Genomic DNA, 21267 nt, shown 5'->3' with positions numbered 1-21267 from the left:
GAGAAGCTGTTAGTATATAGAGAGAAGTACAACATGATGGAGACTGGCAAGTTTGTCTAATGTTTGGCCGTCTCATTCCCACGTATTCAGTGACAACATTCACATTTAATAAATATCGTATGACGATATCCTATGGAGATCCACTGCTAGTACATGGGTATCCTTGAGATGTGTTGAGTGCGTTCTGCAGGTCGATGTCCCTCCCACGATTGCTTGGCTGCATTTTCCCTGTACTGTTGACATCCCTTGCATGTTTGAGAGGTACATTGTAGGGACATGCTGCGTACATTTTACGGACATGTCCAGGCCTTTTCCACAGTTTTCTTTCACACCACACAGTGTGCGACAGATGCAATGGGCAGAATGCGCACGCATAAAGAACAGATACATTAATTGCGTGCACACATTATAAGCACGTGTGCAGAAATGCAGTGCACTTGCTCTTCTAAGTCTTCCTCCAAGCATAAGTGGCTTATTGAACTAACTTCAGGACAATAACTTCTTTTATACCCCGCACCATCATTAAATGGAATAGCTTGCCTTTTGATATTGCCACTGAACATGACCCTCTAAAATTACACATGCTAAACACTGTTAATTAGATGCTTTCTTTTTAGTTTTTTGTTTGTTGCAAGGTACTAATAAACACCTGTATTAATACTGCAGTCTAGGTGAGCGCCCGCATTTTTGCCATTTGATTGTGCTCTGTGGATAACATTTTTTTAGTATGTTTTATTATTTTTGTATGCTTTGTTTCTTATTAGCTAAACTCTGTTAGAATAACTGTAATCACTTTTATGCTTGTGCTGTCCCCCCCTCCCGACTTTGGTAATACCCTCAACTGAGGGCCTCTAAGAGTACTGTGAATAAATAAATAAATAAACTGAAGTTCTCAAAGTAAATAGCTCAGAGACAGGTTGAATCCACCATCGGACATGTAATAATATTTTCTGTGTGCAGTCTATTTAGTAAGACAGCAGCAGCATCCATGGTCAGCAAAAGCCAGGAAGGATCGCATGGAAAGCTTCCCTTTAAGAGACATCAGCAGTTATAAACACTCAACGTGCGTCATCCGAAATTTTGATTATTATAGTGCTAGGTGTGGGTGGCGATGCCACATGAAAGAAAAAAAAATTGGTTGACGATTGCATTTGACATTTTTGTTACCATAATATAATATTTTGAGGCGACTATGAACAAAAATTTGCTTCACTGTACAAAAGTTGGATGCCACATTTTCGGCTTTGTTATAGCAGTAGAGTACTCCGTTTGGAGTAAAGCATGGCGAAGCAAAATATTACATTCACTTCATTATATCCATGTTCAACTTTGATGGCAGCCACGCACAATTATGATGTCTTTACTTGTGCAAAGCACAGGGGGAGAGCCTGGGGGGCCTGGGCCCCTACGAAATTTAGCGGCATACACTGAATGTACCATTGAATATACCAATGAATATAAAAGTTTACTTATTTTGTGGCTCTTCCCTTCTGTGTCTGGGAAAACTCAAAACCGTCGCACGTGAAGCTGCGTCGATTCAGCATCTATTCCGAGCAACCAAAAGCACTGTCAAACGCTGCCGGACTACTTGCATGGCGCCGTAACACATGTGCAGCAGCCATGCGCCCGTACCTTTCCCTTCATTGCCACAGAAAGTAGTCCGCAAGTATAGTGCCATCTAGAAGCTACTTACAGAATTTAACTGGCACCCAGGCATAATGCTTAACGAAAAATTTCTTTCAAAATTTTCTTGCTCCAAAGTGTGGGTTTGGGCTTTGCACAAGTAAATGTGGCAACCGCTGATGGCGTGTGTTCAAAAACAAAGAAGACAAGTAGACTTCTGATCAACAAGCCCATCTTTATGCGCCACCAAAGATGGTTCAATCAAGTCTAGTCAACAAATCCAACAGAGCATACATCTAAGTCTGAAAAAAAAAAGGGTGCCTGCATGCCAGGCAGTTGGCACCAGACAGATTTATTCACCGGACACACATGTTCATTAGAAACTTCAAAACCATGGGGCTAACTTTGTGAACAATTTGCAATGTCAAACCAAAAACACTTGCACATCAGCTTCTTGTCAATACTAATGATTATTATATTGGTTAACACAGCTTTATCACAGTGGATAGAAATCCTAATGCATATTTTCAAACACTGCATTCACTAAGCCAGTGATTCCAGTGTATTACTATCTGGTGGATACAGCGCAAGCATTAACAACTATGAGTTTTACATACAAGCCTGCAGTATATAATTGTTTATGTACGAACAAATGTTACCAAGCATTTGTGAAATGCATATGTTCGTACAGAGAGCTTGCATATATATGTCAACCTGCAGCTCCAATGGCAGTGCGGACACCAAAGCCAAACACCTTTTTGAAAAGCTGCACGTAAACACGTGGTACTTTTCTCCATAGTGAAGCAACTAACACGTCACTAAAAACATATAAAGCAGGGCTCATAGCAGCTTTCCTTATTATTATTTTTTCTTACTTATTCAGATAGTTGTAACCACTAGTCTGGAACTCTCCAAAGACCACGACTACACTCAGTTCGATTCCCAGTTATAACAAACATGGAAAATACAAAGAGTCATACATCACAATATTCTAGGCACTCATCAGATACCATTAAAAGTTTGGCTGCCAATGAAATACTCTTAGCGAGGACCAGATTAAATGTTGACAAACCTAACAGATCACGCAAAACTGCAAGAGAGCCTCAACACCTAGAAAAAAAAAAAGAAAAAGCACGTGTTAACTGCATCACTGACCTGACTTGTCAGCCATTGATGACTGTTCGGCACGGATGGATTTCTTACGCTTTCCACGTATGCAGGCAGCAAGAAATTTGACATGCCAGAAGCAAAAAGTTATGTTACAATAAATGTCTGTACAGATCTACGTACCTACTATGTACAGTACGTACAGGCTTGCACAATGACCGACTGTGCAAGCTGCAACCCGACCCTAAAACAAACTGCTAAGTACTCGCTCCAGACTAGCATGCATCGTGCATGATTCCGGCGAAGCAAAATGCCTTCGTCCGTGTTACATGGCTTAAATTACGCATCATGGACATGGCAAGTGAAATATCCTACGGACAGGCGTGAAAATGTGCACCACGGGATGTCATAGGTGTTCGAATGCCTTATGACAAGGCATGTAGATGAAATGATTCTTGCAACATGACGACGCTCCCGCGTCTGGTGTCGATAACAGTAAACATATGAATCAGGCGCTGGTGTGCAAAACTGTGCCAATGCTGAATTCAGTCACGTCTTGTGGCCTGTGCTGCGGGAACTACACCGACGCTTGCCTACGCTGCCTTCAGAAGAAGCATCTTTAGTTTCTTGGTGAAGTGTGGCGTACTCTGATAGCACCGTGAAATCAGTACATCACTGCCTAACAGCTTCACTGCTAATGCCATCTTCACAGATAGTAGAAAGATTCTGTCCTCTCATTTGAAAAACGGAGCCTCTAAAATACTTCTGCTGGATGACAGAAAATAAGCAGGCGGGTTTTGCGCCTGTGTAGCTGTGACCGTGACAGCCTCACATTCTCCTCAGAACCTGCTAGATTCTTCATTCAGCTCCAGCAGGCCTCAAGGAGATCTGTCAGAACTGCTAGCATGAGACCCTTATAGCTTACCAAAACCAAAGGGTCACTAACTTTCCGCAATCATGCATGTACAGGTGCCTCTGTTCAGATACCCCAAAACTAGTCACCGAGGCCTAAGGTAGAGGCCCTCAGGAGCCTACCGTAGGTAGCGCAGGCGGCAACTGCTTTGCAGCACCTGAAGTCTGCTTCGTACGTGCACCGTCTCGCCGTTTGCTCACCAGCATGAGCACAATCAAAACCGGCAAGTACAGCAAGCTCAGCCGAAACAAGGCACGCGACGTCGCACTGTCGGGTTCGCGGTAGAAGTTCCACGCACGGTACAGCAGGTATGCGTTGAGCGGCAGTGAGGTGGCGGCGAAGGTCCACGTAGTCAGTTCACTCAGAGGCGCTGCAGCAGTGCACAGTGCTGTGAGGAGGATGCTGTGTCGGAGCGCAGTGCGCCGGCACAGATCCGGGTGGGTCACCGACATCATGCGGTAGCCGGCTCGCGAGTAGTCGGGCCGCAGGTTCCACGAGAGGGCGTTGAAGTGCGGGAACTGCCACGAGTAGAGCATCACTCCCAGCACGCAGGCACCTGCACATGGCAACACCAAGATCAGCCTCCTCCAGCCGCGCTTCACTTTCGCCAGCTGGGACACAATTACAGCCAAAGCATACATGCATGCATGGGTTATTGCAGAGGTGGGTTAGGGATTTTACAGTTGGCATCAAGAGTTTACAGACTGCAGAACTCAAGAAGACATCGAATTTCCTGGCAGTTTTGTAACAGTAGCCAGCAAAATCACACATCACCATTTCGTTTGCATGCAAGTCCAGGCTGCAAATCGGAATATACCAAGCTCTGTGGCATGGATCCCAAGATCGATAAACTTTTAAAGCCACCTGCAGTTGGACTTGAATAACTGTGAGCTTTATGAAAGTGATCGCTTGGCAGATAGCGTCGACGGTACAATTAACAATGCTATGTGACCCAAACTGAAAGCAAAGATAAAGAGCAAGCAGTACAGTTTCCTTGTCTGCTGGCATGGCTTCCGCACCACAACATTATCTTTGGTAATTTCCTTTCACTAAATTTCCGTCTAACAGAGCCAGCGCAGTGGCAGCTACATTGCTACTGCACGCCATGCAGCATGCTTATCACATGGCAATCAATCTCATTGCTCGCTCTTATCACGCCGCAGACTTCGTGATGTAAGACTTTGATACTCTAAATTTTATTTCCAAGCTGCACCACAAAGCCCAAACTGACATAAATGCATGAAAACTCAGCAAAGAGCGCTTTATTCTTGACGACCAACTATAAATGTCTGCCTGCAGTAAAAGCTTTGCAGTCGACAGATCAGCACCACTCTCTCCCATTCCTTTAAATTTTGGCTGCAGCATGTTTTTGTAGGCAAGGAACAAGGCTTATCTCCTTGTGTGTGCCCTTTCTGTCACAAAAGCATGACATTCGGATAGACATGACTTGCCTTCTGGCAGCACGCACTGATTAGCTGCAGCTGACGGGGAAAACCATTTAACTTAGTCACATGATCAAACTTGGCAAGACGCTTAGTCATGGTCAGCTGCATGAGCACTGCCACCCAGAGAGAGGAAAGAGGCTTTGTTGGCATGGAAGGTGTGTAAAATGAGGCTGCACACTTTGACGAGGCAAAGTGAGTTCAGTGAATACCTTTGCTGATGGGCATGTTCTGTAGAGACTGGCACTAGTCTTTTTTGAGTGACAGCCTGCAAGAGACACTCACAGTGAGTGATGCTTGCTCTCGTGACATTTATGTTTTTTCGTTCACACTGCGACTATACCAAGATCCTCGTGCCGATGTGTGACTCTTGAGTAGAAGCTGGAAGACGCATTGTCCATACCTGCCGAAAGCTTTTGGCAAACTACCGTATTTACTCGCATAATGATCGCACTCGCGTAATGATCGCACCCCTAAAATTTGTCGTCAAAATTCGATTTTTTTTATTTCCCGCGTAATGATCGCACCCCGAACTTGCCGCAGCGATATGTCGTATGCTAAGTCTAGCGAATAATGATCGCGCTTACCACCTGTCGAATGCTACGCGAACGACTCTTCAAGACAAGCCAAGCGGCCTGCACGCACTAAACATTCTTAAGTAGATGCCTCATTTCATTACTTTCATCACTTTCCGCACTTCCATGACAAAATGAGGTACAACCAAACTTGCCTTTATTATGGGTTGGCTTTATAATGGCTGATGTCAACAAAAACAATAAAGGCGCATTTCGATTCTTTTCATCTGCTTTTGCACTCGTGAGCACGCAACAAATCGCGCGCGGCAATGATAGTAGCCACGTTTACTCTGATACGTTAAAAGTGTGCCCTATTCATACGCCGACGCTTGTAACACAGCTAAGATATTCGCCCACCCTTAGCGGAAAGTAGTGTAGACAGATGCCGCAGTTTCCGCAGCATGCCCGTCATGTGTTTCTGTCACTGGCAGCTAAGCGCGCCCACCTATTACTGTCCCCTCAAAGTGGACATGGCTACGTTATTGCCGCAAACTTGCCGATATTAACGATATTATTCATCACTAATACGGAAGAAACTGTTTCAATGCACGTAATGTACTCACGAGAAGAAAAAAAAAAAAAAATCGCGTTCGGCGCGTTCGGCTCGCTCCGCTAGCCGCCATTTTTGTTTTGGTGTCCCGCACCCGCAATCTCGCATCCCGCAGCAAACGCGGACGAAAAAAAAAAAATTTTTTTTTCCCGGGAAATTTAACCCGCGTAATGATCGCACCCCTGAATTTGCTTCAATTTTTCTGACAAAAAAAGTGCGATCATTATGCGAGTAAATACGGTAAGTTGACCTCCTTTCCCTTTTTTGTGACAAAGAGACAAGGATGGGCGTCACTGAGGTGGGATTGCCTGGGCATCTTTTTTACAACTATGTGGACATAAAGAACAACTAGGACGCTATTGGCAAGGCTTTTATGGCACATCCACTTCAATCAAATTGCTAATTATATAGCAGCATGTTATGTCATCCTGTTCTCTTTTGCTACAATAAGAGTTCACTGCAATACAGTAAGGTTCCAAGATTGAACAAATCTATGACAGTTTCAGGTACCATTTACACTGCAGGAGGTGGCTTGAACTATTACAATCTAGAGTTCATCGTACCAGCATCCAAGGTGCCCGTGCAGGCAGCCCATCCCATGAGCGGTGGGATGGCACCCACCACGGATCCCAGCCAGGTGTTGGCTATGGAGCAGCGCTTCAGCGGAGTGTAGGCGCACGTGTACAGCAGCAGGTTCGCACCACCCAGCATCGCCGTCAGGCCGTTGGCGCCCGCCGACAGCAGCCAGAGGCCCAGACCCGCCGTGCTTGCCGCAAAGCCCACGGCATGCAGAGGGCTACAGGGAGCACACCATGCCCGCCGCAGTCAAAACAATGTTTGCACCAATGGCAGATGGACAACATGTATGGGTGTATGGTCATCAACAAAAGGCATACTACAGGTACTAGTACCAGCACAGTAGAACCTTGTACATACACTTTGAAAAGAAACATGCTAGCCAGGAAAACACACGACCAGAAGGCACTAAAAAAAAAAAAAAAGGCAGACTCGGCTGTAGTTGACATCTACGTAATGCAAAGTGCTGTGCAATCAGCAGCATTGCAGCATGAGACACCGATACCCGCCGTGGTTGCTCAGTGGCTATGGTGTTGGGCTGCTGAGCATGAGGTCGCAGGATCGAATCCCGGCCACGGCAGCGGCATTTCGATGGGGGCGAAATGCAAAAACACCCGTGTACTTAGATTTAGGTGCACGTTAAAGAACCCCAGGCGGTCGTAATTTCCGGAGTCCCCCACTAAGGCGTGCCTCATAATCAGAAAGTGGTTTTGGCACGTAAAACCCCATAATTAATGAGACACCGATGCGCGCCGATCTAGTGGGGCCCAAGCAGCCCGAGATGCGCGTTTTCATTTTTGCAACTTCGGCAAGCTTGTGTAAGCTCCCTTTCGGCAAGCGTCGCGCGAATTTGCCATGGTTCTCCCAATTTAAGAATTTTTTAGAGTTGGCAACAAACGCCGACCCTGATAATGAAACAGCACCTGCTTTTTACCACCGCCATCGACCTGCGCAGTGCCAGCTATCGCTGTGGATGAGGGGTAGTCGAGTCACATTATGCACGACGCATGCTTTCTTCTGTCGCGAAGGCTGGCCTCCTGATGACCCACCTGCTACAAAGATGGATAAGCCCTTCTATATTAGAGGAAAACTGTAAAGCAAAGCTTAATAGGTAATACACAATTGCCATGAAACACAGGTGCAATGTTAAACTGGGAACCTAATTCTCATTTACTACAACATGAGGGCAGTAATTCTTTAGCTTCGGAGGAGAAAAAGCACTTGATTCTATTCAACAGATATTCGATTGATAGAAGAATATTTTCGAGACCTTCATATAGTAGTACAAGAACAGAGCTGTCATCAGTGCAGGCATAGCAATTTGAAGTTCCCACTTTGAAGAGCAGACTGTACTCTATATCTTGATTTCTAAGTACCTAAGTTAAACACAGCTTGATACATTCTTGTCATGCAATGCTAGGAGATTCCTCAGCATGAGCGGCACCGTGTTTTCTTGCACAAAATTTGTAAGCATTTGCAAAATCTTCCATTATCTGATATTTGACATTCTTTTCTGGATTCGATTTAAACCATAGTAGTATTCCGTATTCACATATCCCTAGTAATTTGTGTATAGTATACAACTTAGCTTAGAATTTATCCCTAGTGTCCCTTGAACCTTGCCTTCAAAAAAGAATTTATGCCAGTTAAAGCTCAAATGTGATGGCAACGCAGCTGCATCACTGTGATGTCGTGCTCAGCAGCTTGTCCATGCAAAGCTGCTACTTTAGTTATAAGGGGCAGCTTTCACGTACTATCCATGAAATGAGACACAAACTATGGCTAACCAGATTCTTTCATTCCTGCTTTCACCACTCTGTGTGATCTTTTGACATCATTTCAGCTTGCATACTTAGTTTGAGGCTTTGGCTATCTTTAGTGATCATGCAAGCGGTGTTACCAAGCAACACTCTTCCGTTATTACTCGAAAGAGACATTTTACTGTTCGTATTTCATCTATCTGTGATAGCATCTGCAGGACACTTTAAGGCATCAGTGCCAGTAAAGAGACATTGAAATGGCGGGCATGGTACACAGACATACCGCTTTTGTCCTACAGCTCCCTTCGCTTCATCTCCCATGTGGGAGCACCACCAGTCTATGCAAAAAATTATTGCAATCAAAGCTTTCATAAGGGAGCTGCTGTGCAACCTTTTCTAGAGTTGTGCGCAAACAGTCTGAGCAAACATCCTGCTTGTTACTACCTATGACAGTACAGAACGTACCTGAGGAATCCGCGCACCAGGACTCGGTTCTTTGTCCGGCTCATCTGGGAGTCGTACGGCACCTCCAGGAACTGGGCCAGACAGACAAGGCAATAATGCATTGCACGTTGTTGTGACAACGCAATGCACAATGTTGCACTGTGACATCATGGCGCAGAAGGTGGTCCTGCGGAAGCAGAACATTGTGGTGTTTTGGTACTTGCTCTGGCTTGCTACGTTGGTCCGCATAACGAGTAAAAGCAAGGCAGATGACCGAGCAAGCCAGAGCGAGGGCCAAAACATTGTAATGTTCTGCTCCCACGTGACCACTTTTTGCACCGTGATGTCACGACACATACACCTAGTATTGGGAAACAGAACCAAAGCTAGTTTGTAGAAAAGATATAAATAGTAAATTATTAAGTATCCTCAGATGCTTGGCAGAATTTTGTACATGTATTTCTTTCTTTCTTCTTCTTCTTTTTTGCTTGCCAGAACACTTTGTCCAGATGAATTCACTCAGAACAAAAGGATGCTCTCGGCCCCACAACACACCTGGTTAATGGCATTTGCAGCGCACGACGTGAGCGTAGTTCCAGCCACAGTGAAGAGCACAACCCAGGGGTCAAGAACTCCAGGAGCCATGGCGTAACCAGCCAGCGTCGTTGTCACTACCAGACCTGCACAGAGGGCGAGCTCAGACATTTTCACAGGAAATAGCCGAGTTTGCCGCACTCGGTGTCTGTCCTGTCTGTGCCTCAGACTCTCGCCCCTATGCCACAATGAGAAACATGGCACAGCATAGGGCTTTCACCTTGTGGCTTTTACAAGGCCTTCATCTTTAGTAAGAGTGCTAAAGGGCACTGAACCACCCCTCGGGCTTGGTGAAATAACATATTCTGTGGGTAGCATACGCTGTTGTGAACATCTCAGCCAAATCTTGCTGTCGTACGTGGTGCATGGAGCTCGCAAATGGAGCACAAGGTCACCTTTCTCTCAAATGCTCTTTTTTAAACAGAAGCCTGCTCCTCAGTCTCTTTCGAAAGCTTTATTTCGTAATAAAGCGGATTCACATATGCGGTTGCTATTGGTAGATACCATAGCTGCTGTGGGGTGCCACCACGAGTCCACTGGCTAAGTGCACTGCGACTTGCTGAGGACAACCACGTGTTTAGCGCGTCGTAGGCACCAAAATCGGAATTCGTGGCGTCTACGTTAACGTCCAAAATGAAATTTGAACTGTGTGCCACGGTGACATTTAGAAGGCACAGCGTAGTGGGCACACCCCACTCCACCGTAGCTTTCGTAGTGCAAGGCACTGAAGAAGGTACGCGAGCACAGCGGAGGCCATGTCTGATTGCCAATAACTTTGCTTCTGCTGAACGCACTGAAGTACTTTTTCCGGCAAAGTATTTCTGACACGGCCTATTTTCACTTCAAACGCCTTTCTCTGCTTCAATAAAAAGTGGCTTAGGGCCCCTTTAAGGTAGATCAAAGTGCAGCGCAATGATCACTGCCACTTGCTGTGCCACAAGACAGTCATGGCACTTTGAGGGCAGCACAGTAAAAGAATCGGTATTGAGATGAATGAATGAATTATTAACTCACGATTTTCTGATCGAAAGCATAAATGAGCACAGAGACATAAAGCTCAAGAGAGTTTGACAGGCTCCTGAGCCCTAGCCCTGCATTTCTTGGTAACAAATGTGACAAGACAGCAGGAGTGTGGCAGCTGTAGAATACATTAAACTAACAAAACAAAAATGTATACATGAATCAAAAGGCACATGCACACTGAAACTAAAACAAAGTATGCACCAGTACACCAGTAAATAAAATTCTGGGGCGTTACGTGCCAAAACTAGCAATATGATTATGAGGCGTGCCGTAGTGGGGGGCTCCGGAATAATTTTTGCCACCTGGGTTTCTTTAATGTGCACTCAATGTACGGTGCTTGGGTGTTGCTGTATTTCACCTCCATCAAAATACAGCCACCGCAGCTGGGATTTGATCCCATGCCCTCAGACTTAGCAGTGTAATGTTCAATCCACTGTGCCACCAGAGGGACTAAAATGCCAGCAGGGATAACTAATTGAGAAAGTTGGCTAAATTCGATCCAATAAAGGATAACAAAGATAAACCATTGCTTTCATTACTACGAAGAGCAGGCACACACAGTGGTGCAGCATATGAACACCAAAATTAGTATGCAGTGCTGCAACACAGAAGTACAACTGAGTAAACGAAACCTGTGGGTCTTGGCTTGGGAGGTCAGTGTTGCAATGAAGGAAGGTAAAATAGTTAAGTGACGCTGGCAACAATTAGCTGTGTATGTGCATATAATGCATTTCGTTGGGCTAGTTGGCGGGACACTGCAAGCACGTACAGTTTGATATTGTTTCTGTCTTTGCACTGTATGTGCAAACCTCGTACCAGCAGTCCAGCGTGCAGGAGTGGTATGCTTCCGAGGCCCTTGTCACCACCTATCAAAGGAAGCTGGTACGGCACAGTTGCTCGGGAGCTTGCACTGCCAGGTGGACAGGGCTGTGCCACTTGACGGCATATCTATGTGCTATGCACAGCTCCCCCCTTTCTCCTGATTTTGCACGATGGCAGAGGGAGCCAGAATAGGCACCAGGCAGCAGGAACGTTTCTTTATCGGCGCGTGTCCTGGCACAACAATGCAACTATTTATAACGCGACAAAAAAAGCCCGCGTTCTTGTAACACCTGTCATCGGGCAAAACCATCAGAAGAGGGGAGCTATGCAAGGGGGCATGGCTATGATTATGAGTGGTGAAGCCCTGTCCACTTGGCAGCGCATGCTCAGAAGCATCCCAGCTTACGCCAGTAGGTGGCGCCAAAGGTCTCGGAAACACACCACTTCCACGCTCTAAACAGACGCGCCGGGGGCTGTACTTGCTACATGCATAACCGCTGAAATCTGTGTCCTCCCTCCCTTCTGACCTGCGTGAAGTATCACCACCCCAAGCCATCTGAGCTGTCACTTCAGTCTCAATGAAGCTTTTGCAACCAGCTGGCCTCCTCTACCTGTGAGCCGAATCTTGCTCAGTGCCATGTAGTAGTGGGGCAGTCGTGCAGGGTCCAGGTGACGCCGGTGCCACTCCTCGCCAGGCTCGATGGGTGCTTGCTGGACTGGTGGGGGGAGCACGATGTCCGTGCCGTGGCTGAATGCGCAATCTGGGACGCTCATCAGGCGGCCTGCCCTGGCCACGAACAGCACCGGAGGCTCCGCGCAGGCGATAGGAGCAAGCTCTTCCCCGGCCTTAGCTTCTTCCACAGCCACCTTAGGCACTGTTGTGCTCGCTTGTCGAACCTGCAGTGCCAAGCCACCAGCGACACTGTTATTGCAGAGGCCAGAAAGACCAAAGAGGCAGGTCACAGACAGACAGACAGCAGTGTGCATCAAAGCAGTGGATCTAAGCCTGCCGTTTTCGCCACATTGCTCAGTTTGCTTACATTGTGCGGTCGGTAGACACTGCGAAGGTACTGAACGCTGCCCCGGGTTTTCAGCTGGGTCCGGGCCAGGCTTGGCAGCGACAGCATGGCTAGGCCCGACATGCCTTTGCCGTCACCTGCAAGCGTCGTTTTCGAAAGCACATCTGTATCTTGCAAGTGAAGTACAACATCACACAGGCTGCCTCAATTACAATCACTTCAACGTGCACTGATGAAGGAGAAATCCCTCCCCCGATGTTTTAAATTGCTCTTCTGGTACCTCAACTGCATCTTATGCTCTTTCTTCTAGAGTCTATGAGCCAGTGACGTTCCTCACTGTTACATCAAGCAGCAGCAGCATCTTCGGAAGAGTAGCCACAATTTGAGGTACATTGGGCTGCTCACAGATGCAAAGGGTGCAGCAAACTTATCAGGAATAAGGCAGAGTATGCCCCGAGTACCACATGATGCCACGTGTAGAGGCAGGTGCCATCTGCTGTGTCTGCTTTAATATCTCAATTTATACTAAATATTGTTTTGTTTCCCTGGTAGACCTCAGGGAGCTTGCATCACTAAAATTATGTTAAATCGTCATTATTAAAATATAAATACATATTCCATATTTGATCCACCATGCAAGGCTCCCAGTCTACATGTATTGTAATTTTTTTCATTATTTGAATTCCCCACATATTTGTTGGTAAATATTTTTGTATGTGATCCACCATTCCACGGCACCCCAGTAGTATACCTTTATAGCAAATTTTCACTTTTTAAATGCCCCACATGTTTACTTCAGTGCTCCTTCCTTTTGGCATACACAAATGCAAAAAGTCAGAGTTGAAGTTACAATTCAGACCGTCAGCCGACAAAATACATAAAAGATGGGTATGTTTGTCAACAGCGTGACATCCAGTACCCCACATGCCTGCCAAATTTTGATCATGTCACAGCCTGACATTGTGCCGCAGAACTGGGAGCACTGGAAACGTACTTGTCAAGGGGTGATACATGCACAGAACATGGAAAAAAAACACTTTATTCACACGTTGAATGTCTTTCCGAGCTGAACTGACTGAAATGATCTATTTTTGGCCCTAATGAAACAGTGGCAGCTTTCTCCTGGTAGTTGGTAGTGGGATAATAAGCTGATAGTACAGTCGGTCGAAATTTAACTTCACCAAAGCTCAGCCAACGCGACCTGCCAAAAGGACCGATTATCACCTAATTGTCAGCAATGAATGAGACATCGCGAACTCGTCTGCGCACCAGGTCCAGATGGGTGAAACTAGGTGTAAAACCAGCGTGTTAAAAAAAAAAAGGCCAGATAACACGAAAACCGACACACCAGTGACGTACAAAGGCTATGCGTTTGACGTATGGCAGGCGATGTCAATCGGTGATCGACTCTGGGCCGGGTCTGTCGACTTGGATCGCACACAGGTGCGATTAAGAAGTGCTTTAAAATGACCGCACGATGTACCTGGTGCACGATCACCGGCTAGTTCGTGCCGCATGACCCGTTATTTCATGCAAAGGTCAGCTGGCAAGGTCAGAAAGTACATCGCAGACGACCTGGTATACTGAACCAATGCCTCCTTTTGACTGAACCGACCGTTGCGCGGCAGCTGCGTTCGTACAATATTGCCGCAATCTGGTCCTGAGCGTTAAAATGCCATGCTGCTTGACTCCCATCGAAGAATTGTAAGACATACTCTGAGCGAATGCATGGGCAACGCACGACTGCATTGGCGTCGCGCGTCAGACTGAGCGTATGAAACGAATCAAGCCCGTCAAACACTCTCCCAGTTGGCGCTACGCTTCGCGAACTTTTCTAGGCAGTTCAGGCTTTATCCAAAGGAAGAAAATGAATTACCGGTGACGGTGACCACGCCGCCGCATTGTCGAAAGAATAAAATAAATACCTGCAGACGTCGGCCATGACAAACTTCAGGTGACAGCGATGATGATAGTGATGAAAGCGTAATGGCGTAATCTCACATGTCATTTATTGAAGTAGTTATTGTTGCTTCTTATTTGAAAGAGTTTCACATAACCAGAGATATTTGAAAAGTAAAGTCAAGCTATGTTATTTGAGGAAAATATTATCCCGTGATGCCGATTCACAACTCGTCAAGATAAGATATGTTAAAGTACAAAACGAATATTTTTCGATATCATTTTTATGTGTACCTTGTTAATTTGTTAATTATTTAGCAAATTGTATCTTCTTTTTATTTTTGTTTTCGATTTTTGATGGCGCGCTCAAACAAAATTGGTGGCAATCGTGTCGGTTTTAGTGTTTTCTCAGAAAATAATGACACATTCTTGTACGTTACTGGTTGCTCTCCCAGTCAGTTGCAATATCCGCCAGCTGTGTACGTCGGTGATCCTGCTATAACACGTGCACACACAGGCTCGGATCAAGCCTTGGGCGAGATCGCGCAAGTGTCTCGCTTTCTGAACGTTCACCCCGCCTCCTGCGTCAGTACGAACCATAGGTGTTCTGTGACGAACCTTTGTAGCCCCTATATCAATACTGAGTACGCGGTGTTCAGTTAGCGCGCTGACGATTTCCGACGAAAGCGCGGCCCGGCGAGTTTTTTACATGCTGGCCGCTTCTCTTCAATGCTCATTAACATTTCTTGTCTCTCCGGAGCATAAGAACAGCAACTGTTGGAAAGAAGGTCTTCGCGAGTTTGCCACGTGCGTACCCAAACTTTAGGGGGGGAGGTGGATCAGGACATCCACCCCTGGAGGCGCACATGTGGATTTACGCACACACACTTGTATCCTATCTACATACAAGTGTGGCGAAATCATTGTTGATAATACATGTGTCCAAACAACCTGCAACTGGGAGGGGTCTGCATGCGCTATGCTTGCAAAGCTCGTGGGGAAAATAAGTTATGAAAAACATTGTGTCACCGAAGATATGGCCAAATTACATATAGGCAGCTATGGCTCGCAAGAATGACAATGAAAACATCTGCAGCCAAAATAAACCTGAAACCTACAAGTTTACGTGCCTCAATCCATTATATCCCACCAGCATGTTTAATCAAGTGTGTTTCACCAACTAATGCCTGTGCTGCTTCACTAGGGGAAGATGAGAGATAAAAGGTGGCTTATTGGGTGTATTTCTGCTTCATTTCCCCTCATTCGTTCTCAGCACTCCACAAGACATGTTACATCCACACATACTGAGCACTTCCAATTGATTTACTAGATACTTGGAAGATACCACAGCAAAGCCTTTAAATAATTATGAACACTGCAAGCACTCCCATAAACTGGTGCATGCACATGGTTGTTAAGCTGCGTAAATATGCAGAGACATTCCTATGCATGCAGACCTTGCTGAGAAGCAAGTCTTATTGCTCTAGAACCCACATACATGAGAATCTGCGTAAGCAAAATGGTAAATAGCTTTATTTGTCAAAAAATACATAAGACAACAATAACTCTTAATTCCACGTAAAAATTTAGACACCTCTGCACACAACAGTGATATGTAAAATATTGCTAGAGAGGCTAGAAGTTCTATTCCAGCCTCTATAATATCATGCAAGATTGCACAGTAATGAGGGACAACGTGGGTCAGACCTCACTTTGCGTAACAAGACATCAGAAGTGGGGTAGCTGACAGTAAAATATGGACGCCTGCATGAGCATAAAACGTCTTTTGACTTGTGCACATTAAACAGCATGCACTTGTTACGTACTTCACGTACTACAGCCAAAGTTCAGTATGTAAAGTGCTAAAAAGGACAAAGGCACAGATACATCTAGACAGAGCAGTACGCAGTCTGCACTTGCATCAAAGTTACAAAAAGCTCCTTTCTTGAAATGCATTTGTAAGATATATCAAATTTCATTGCTCAAGTCAGGTACTGCACCTACAGTGTATAAAAACATAACAACAGGCCAAAAAAGGTAGCAAGTGCATTTGAACTTATGCTGCGAGATCACAGCCTTAAAGCACTGGGCATTATATTCTTCGATGTAGATTAAGTTACATCTATTTAAGCAGTAAGGCATGCCATCTGGAGACGGCTATCATGGACTGGGTTCCAGATTCTGGTGCCTGTAATATTGGTTGATTGTTTCCAGAACTGAACGGAGGGCTGCTGCATATTCCCCACAGTCGGCGTACAGCTGTTTTGTGTAGTCAGGGTGGGATGCGTCCTTCGGGCTAGGCGCCAGGTCGCGCTTGAAGGTCTTCATCGAAGGCATCACTAGAATGGCAAAGGCAAACATTTTCTGCACGAGCATATTGTGGTACCGCCTCAATGTCCCATAGTAAGCCTTGGTGGCGCAGTCGGACAGGTTGTCGTTGCCGCTGTGGATCTCAGACAGGAAGCTCAGGATGAACTCGAGAGCTCTCTTTAGCCAGAGGAGGGCTTCGATGGCTCGGCCACTGGTTGCGTTCCTGCCTTCGTCAACTTCCTTTTGCAGCATCGCCATCAACCGGGCAAAGCTTTCCTTGTCCGTGCTGTATTTCTCGTCGAGCTTGTCGATGTTGCCCTGGATGTCGGCCTTGATGGGACCAAAGACTCTTCCCCCGAGGACGTTGAACACCGGAAGCACGGACCGGCAGCATGCCAGGAACTCGGCAGTTTCGATGTTGGACTCGTTCGGTTCTTTGATTTGGACGAAGCTACACTCCATGGTAGAGAAGAAAGTATGGACTTCGCGGGCGGCGGTGACGTCGTCATTGGGTGAGGACTGTACGAGTGAGGATGCAGGAGAGCCCTCGTCCGCTTTCTGCTCCGACGTCATGATCACTTCGCGGTGACGTACGGCGACGCTGTATGCCGCTGTTCCACCTGCACAAAAGAGCGCCCACATCTTATTCTCAGCCAGCTGGCAATGTTTTGCTTGCTAACATTGTTACAGCAACGGATAAATGTTTTTCGGTCTAAATGCAGCTATTAGAAGAGTTTCGACTAGAGCTGGTTGGTGCGGCATTTTCGGCAACAGGATGCAGATATACATGGACACACCTTAAGTTTACTGTGTACTGTTTCCATTATCCTTTAGGTCGTTGACTCTGCCTGTCGATTAGGACGCGCGTCTCAACTGGCTATCCGTGATCCGAATTACGTTTTAAACGATCAAACGGCAGTTTCTTCTATCCTCATGACCGACATGACAACGGCACAGAAAATGCAAGTTCGCATGCCGTGTAATAAGCCTCCTCGCAATTTACTTCCACATCCCAGCACAAATGCCACTGTAGACAATGGTCACGCAATATCGGCTATCAAAAGGGCGCAGCTTTGTAACGAAGTGCTCACCTCATAAAGTTTATCGCCTACGACAAAGTGCACTCACAGGATAGGTGTACTCCGGTTTACTCCGGTACACGACGGAAGAATACTTCCACCGTGCTCCGGTATCAACGTTTATAGATACTTTTAAGTAGTTTATAAGTTTAAGTAGTTTTTTAAGTTTTAAGTAGTTTTTAAGTTTTAAGTAGTTTTTTTTAAGTTTATAGATAAAAGTATCTATAAACGTTGCTCCGGTATTACGCACATGCCCATCGCCTCCGAGACCACTGCAGCCATAGTTACGAACTGAAAGAACGAATCTGCCATTTTGAGTGGACAATGTTTGCAAATGCCATGGCGGAAGGAAAGAGTTAGCAGGCAGCACCGTGCTATATACGCGACTGAAGACAAACCTTCCGGCCCAAAACGTGATCGCACGTCAAATTGCGCGGTTGGTTTTAACCACTCTGAAGGCAGAGCCACGGCAAGGCAGCCGAACAAGCGCGCGCTTTAGCATACGCCAAAGAGGGTGAAGGCGAAAGCGTGCACGCTCAAAAGAAATTAGTTAAATTACCTGGCATTATCATTCGAATGCGTTGTTACTTCTTATTACTTGTTTTCTTCCACCAGAGGCCGTGAATGCGAGTGCTTTAATTGACGCTACCTTCATCGTCATCATCATCATCAGCCTGGTTACGCTGACTGCAGGGCAAAGGCCTCTCTCATACTTCTCCAACAACCCCTGTCATGTACTTATTGTGGCCATGTTGTCCCTGCAAACTTCTTAATCTCATCCGCCCACTGCTACGCTTCCCTTCCTTTGGAATCCAGTCCGTAACCCTTAATGACCATAGGTTATCTTCCCTCCTCATTAAATGTCCTGCCCATGCCCATTTCTTTTTCTTGATTTAAATTATGATGTCATTTACTCGCGTTTGTTCCCTCACCCAATCTGCTCTTTTCTTATACCTTAACGTTACACCCATCATTCTTTTTCCATAGCCTGTTGCGTCGTCCTCAACTTAGGTAGAACCCTTTTCGTAAGCCTCCAGGTTTCTGCCCCGTACGTGAGTACCAGTAAGACACAGCTGTTATACACTTTTCTCTTGAGGGATAATGGCAACCTGCTGTTCATGATCTGAGAATGCCTGCCAAATGCACCCCAGCCCATTTTTATTCTTCTGATTATTTCAGTCTCATGATCCAGATCCGCGGTCACTACCTGCCCTAAGTAGAGTGGTACCTGCCCTTACCACTTCCAGTGCCTCGCTACCTATCGTAAACTGCTGTTCTCTTCGGAGACTGTTAAACATTAGTTTGGACGCTACCTTAATTAACACCAGAGGTCGTGAGTTCGACTCCTACTATAGGTCGAGGGTTCAAGTGTCTTAATTAACCGTATATTAATTAACTGTATCTTAGTTAACTTCGCCTTAACACCAAAGGTCGCTGGTTTGACTCCCGCATAAGCTCGAGGGTTTCCCTACCACTGGATTCGAGTACCTGAATTAACTCCATCTTAATTAACTTCGGTTTTTTTTTTTGGCTTGATGAGCTGCATAGGAGCCACCTGTTGAAGAAGACTACGAAGGCGAGAGCAATAGCATGCAATGGAGCGAGGGGCAGTGTATGGGAACGCTGGCATGATGAGCAGCATCGGAGCCAGCTGTGCAAGAAGACGACGAACACGAGAGCAATAGCATGCAATGGAGCGAGGGGCAGTGTATGGGAACGCTGGCATGATGAGCATCATCGCGGAGCCAGCTGTGCAAGAAGACGACGAACGCGAGAGCAATAGCATGCAATGGGGTAAGGGGCAGTGCATGGGAACGCTGGCATGATGAGCATCATCAGAGCCAGCTGTGCAAGAAGACGACGAACGCGAGAGCAATGGCATGCAAAGGTGCGAGAAGTAGTATGAGAATGCTGGCATGATGAGCAGCATCGGAGCCAGCTGTGCAAGAAGACGACGAACGCGAGAGCAATGGCATGCAATGGAGCGAGGGGCAGTTATGAGAACACTAGCATGATGAGCAGCGTCGGTGCCAGCTGTGCAAGACGACGAACGCAAGAGCAGTGGCATGCAAAGGTGCGAGGGGCAGTATGGGAACGCTGGCATGATGAGCAGCATCGGAGCCAGCTGTGCAAGACGACGAACGCGAGAGCAGTGGCATGCAAAGGTGCGAGGGGCAGTATGGGAACGCTGGCATGATGAGCAGCATCGGAGCCAGCTGTGCAAGACGACGAACGCGAGAGCAATAGCATGCAATGAAGTAAGGGGCAGTGCATGGGAACGCTGGCATGATGAGCAGTGTCAGAGCCAGCTGTGCAAGAAGACGACGAATGCGAGAGCAATGGCATGCAAAGGTGCGAGAAGTAGTATGGGAATGCTGGCATGATGAGCAGCATCGGAGCCAGCTGTGCAAGAAGACGACGAACGCGAGAGCAATGGCATGCAATGGAGCGAGGGGCAGTGTATGAGAACACTGGCATGATGAGCAGCGTCGGAGCCAGCTGTGCAAGACGCCGAACGCGAGAGCAGTGGCATGCAATGGTGCGAGGGGCAGTATGGGAACGCTGGCATGATGAGCAGCATCGGAGCCAGCTGTGCAAGACGACAAACGCGAGAGCATTGGCATGCAATGGAGTGAGGGGCAGTGTATGGGAACGCTGGTATGATGAACAGCATCGGAGCCAGTGCAAGAAGACGACGAACGCGAAAGCAATAACATGCAATGGAGCGAGGGGCAGTGTACGGGAACGCTGGCATGATGAGCAGCATCGGAGCCATCTGTGCAAGGAGACGACGAACGCAAGGGCAATAGCATGCAATGGAGCAAGGGGCAGTGTATGAGAACGCTGGTATGATGAGCAGTGTCAGAGCCAGCTGTGCAAGAAGACGACGAACGCGAGAGCAATAGCATACAATGGAGCAAGGGGCAGTATATTGGAACGCTGGCATGATGAGCAGCATCGGAGCCAGCTGTGCAAGAAGACGACGAACGCGAGAGCAATAGCATGCATTGGAGTAAGGGGCAGTGCATGGGAACGCTGGCATGATGAGCAGTGTCAGAGCCAGCTGTGCAAGAAGACGACGAATGCGAGAGCAATGGCATGCAATGGAGCGAGGCGCAGTGTATGGGAACGCTGGCATGATGAGCAGCATCGGAGCCAGCTGTGCAAGAAGACGACGAACGTGAGAGCAATGGCATGCAATGGATCGAGGGGCAGTGTATGAGAACACTGGCATGATGAGCAGCGTCGGAGCCAGCTGTGCAAGACGACGAACGCAAGAGCAGTGGCATGCAAAGGTGCGAGGGGCAGTATGGGAACGCTGGCATGATGAGCAGCATCGGAGCCAGCTGTGCAAGACGACAAACGCGAGAGCAATGGCATGCAAAGGTGCGAAGGGCAGTATGGGAATGCTGGCATGATGAGCAGCATCGGAGCCAGCTGTGCAAGAAGACGACGAACGCGAGAGCAATGGCATGCAATGGAGTGAGGGGCAGTGTATGAGAACACTGGCATGATGAGCAGCGTCGGAGC

At 46.9% G+C, this 21267-nt stretch overlaps 2 protein-coding genes across 4 annotated transcripts; both read right to left on the bottom strand.

Annotated features, from left to right (window-relative positions):
- Positions 1–1838: 1838 nt before the first annotated feature.
- On the bottom strand, positions 1839–14421 carry Cox10 (Cytochrome c oxidase assembly factor 10). Its single transcript, XM_065424498.2, has 7 exons — positions 14325–14421; positions 12470–12585; positions 12041–12326; positions 9546–9670; positions 9012–9082; positions 6774–7006; positions 1839–4199 (listed from the first exon to the last, which is right to left on the bottom strand). The coding sequence occupies exons 2-7, from the start codon at positions 12569–12571 to the stop codon at positions 3754–3756; spliced, it is 1263 nt and encodes a 420-aa protein (XP_065280570.1). The 5' UTR covers positions 12572–12585; positions 14325–14421; the 3' UTR covers positions 1839–3753.
- A 1437-nt stretch (positions 14422–15858) lies between these two features.
- Positions 15859–17980, bottom strand: LOC135896122 (pleckstrin homology domain-containing family A member 8-like). 3 transcript variants are annotated; one of them, XM_065424487.1, is made up of 2 exons: positions 17786–17980; positions 15859–17277 (listed from the first exon to the last, which is right to left on the bottom strand). In XM_065424487.1, the coding sequence occupies exon 2, from the start codon at positions 17228–17230 to the stop codon at positions 16508–16510; it is 723 nt and encodes a 240-aa protein (XP_065280559.1). In that variant the 5' UTR covers positions 17231–17277; positions 17786–17980; the 3' UTR covers positions 15859–16507. The 3 variants fall into 3 exon arrangements, with proteins under 3 accessions (XP_065280559.1, XP_065280543.1, XP_065280551.1); XM_065424471.1 differs by having other exon boundaries at positions 17749–17978; XM_065424479.1 differs by lacking the exon at positions 17786–17980 and adding an exon at positions 17455–17721.
- Positions 17981–21267: the final 3287 nt, after the last annotated feature.

This window comes from Dermacentor albipictus, chromosome 8 (assembly GCF_038994185.2).
Source record: "Dermacentor albipictus isolate Rhodes 1998 colony chromosome 8, USDA_Dalb.pri_finalv2, whole genome shotgun sequence".
In the NCBI taxonomy this organism is placed as follows: domain Eukaryota; kingdom Metazoa; phylum Arthropoda; class Arachnida; order Ixodida; family Ixodidae; genus Dermacentor; species Dermacentor albipictus.
This window is presented reverse-complemented; position numbering and strand designations above follow the sequence as displayed.

What these genes read in the sequence shown, in the direction of transcription:
- Cox10 (XM_065424498.2), bottom strand. Translation starts at nt 12,571, where the DNA reads ATGTCGGGCCTAGCCATGCTGTCGCTGCCAAGCCTGGCCCGGACCCAG. An exon ending in GTGTCTACCGACCGCACAAT is followed by an intron (nt 12,327 to 12,469) that starts GTAAGCAAACTG and finishes TTGGCACTGCAG; the next exon opens with GTTCGACAAGCGAGCACAAC. An exon ending in CTGGTGCGCGGATTCCTCAG is followed by an intron (nt 7,007 to 9,011) that starts GTACGTTCTGTA and finishes TGCTCCCTGTAG; the next exon opens with CCCTCTGCATGCCGTGGGCT.
- LOC135896122 (XM_065424487.1), bottom strand. Translation starts at nt 17,230, where the DNA reads ATGACGTCGGAGCAGAAAGCGGACGAGGGCTCTCCTGCATCCTCACTC.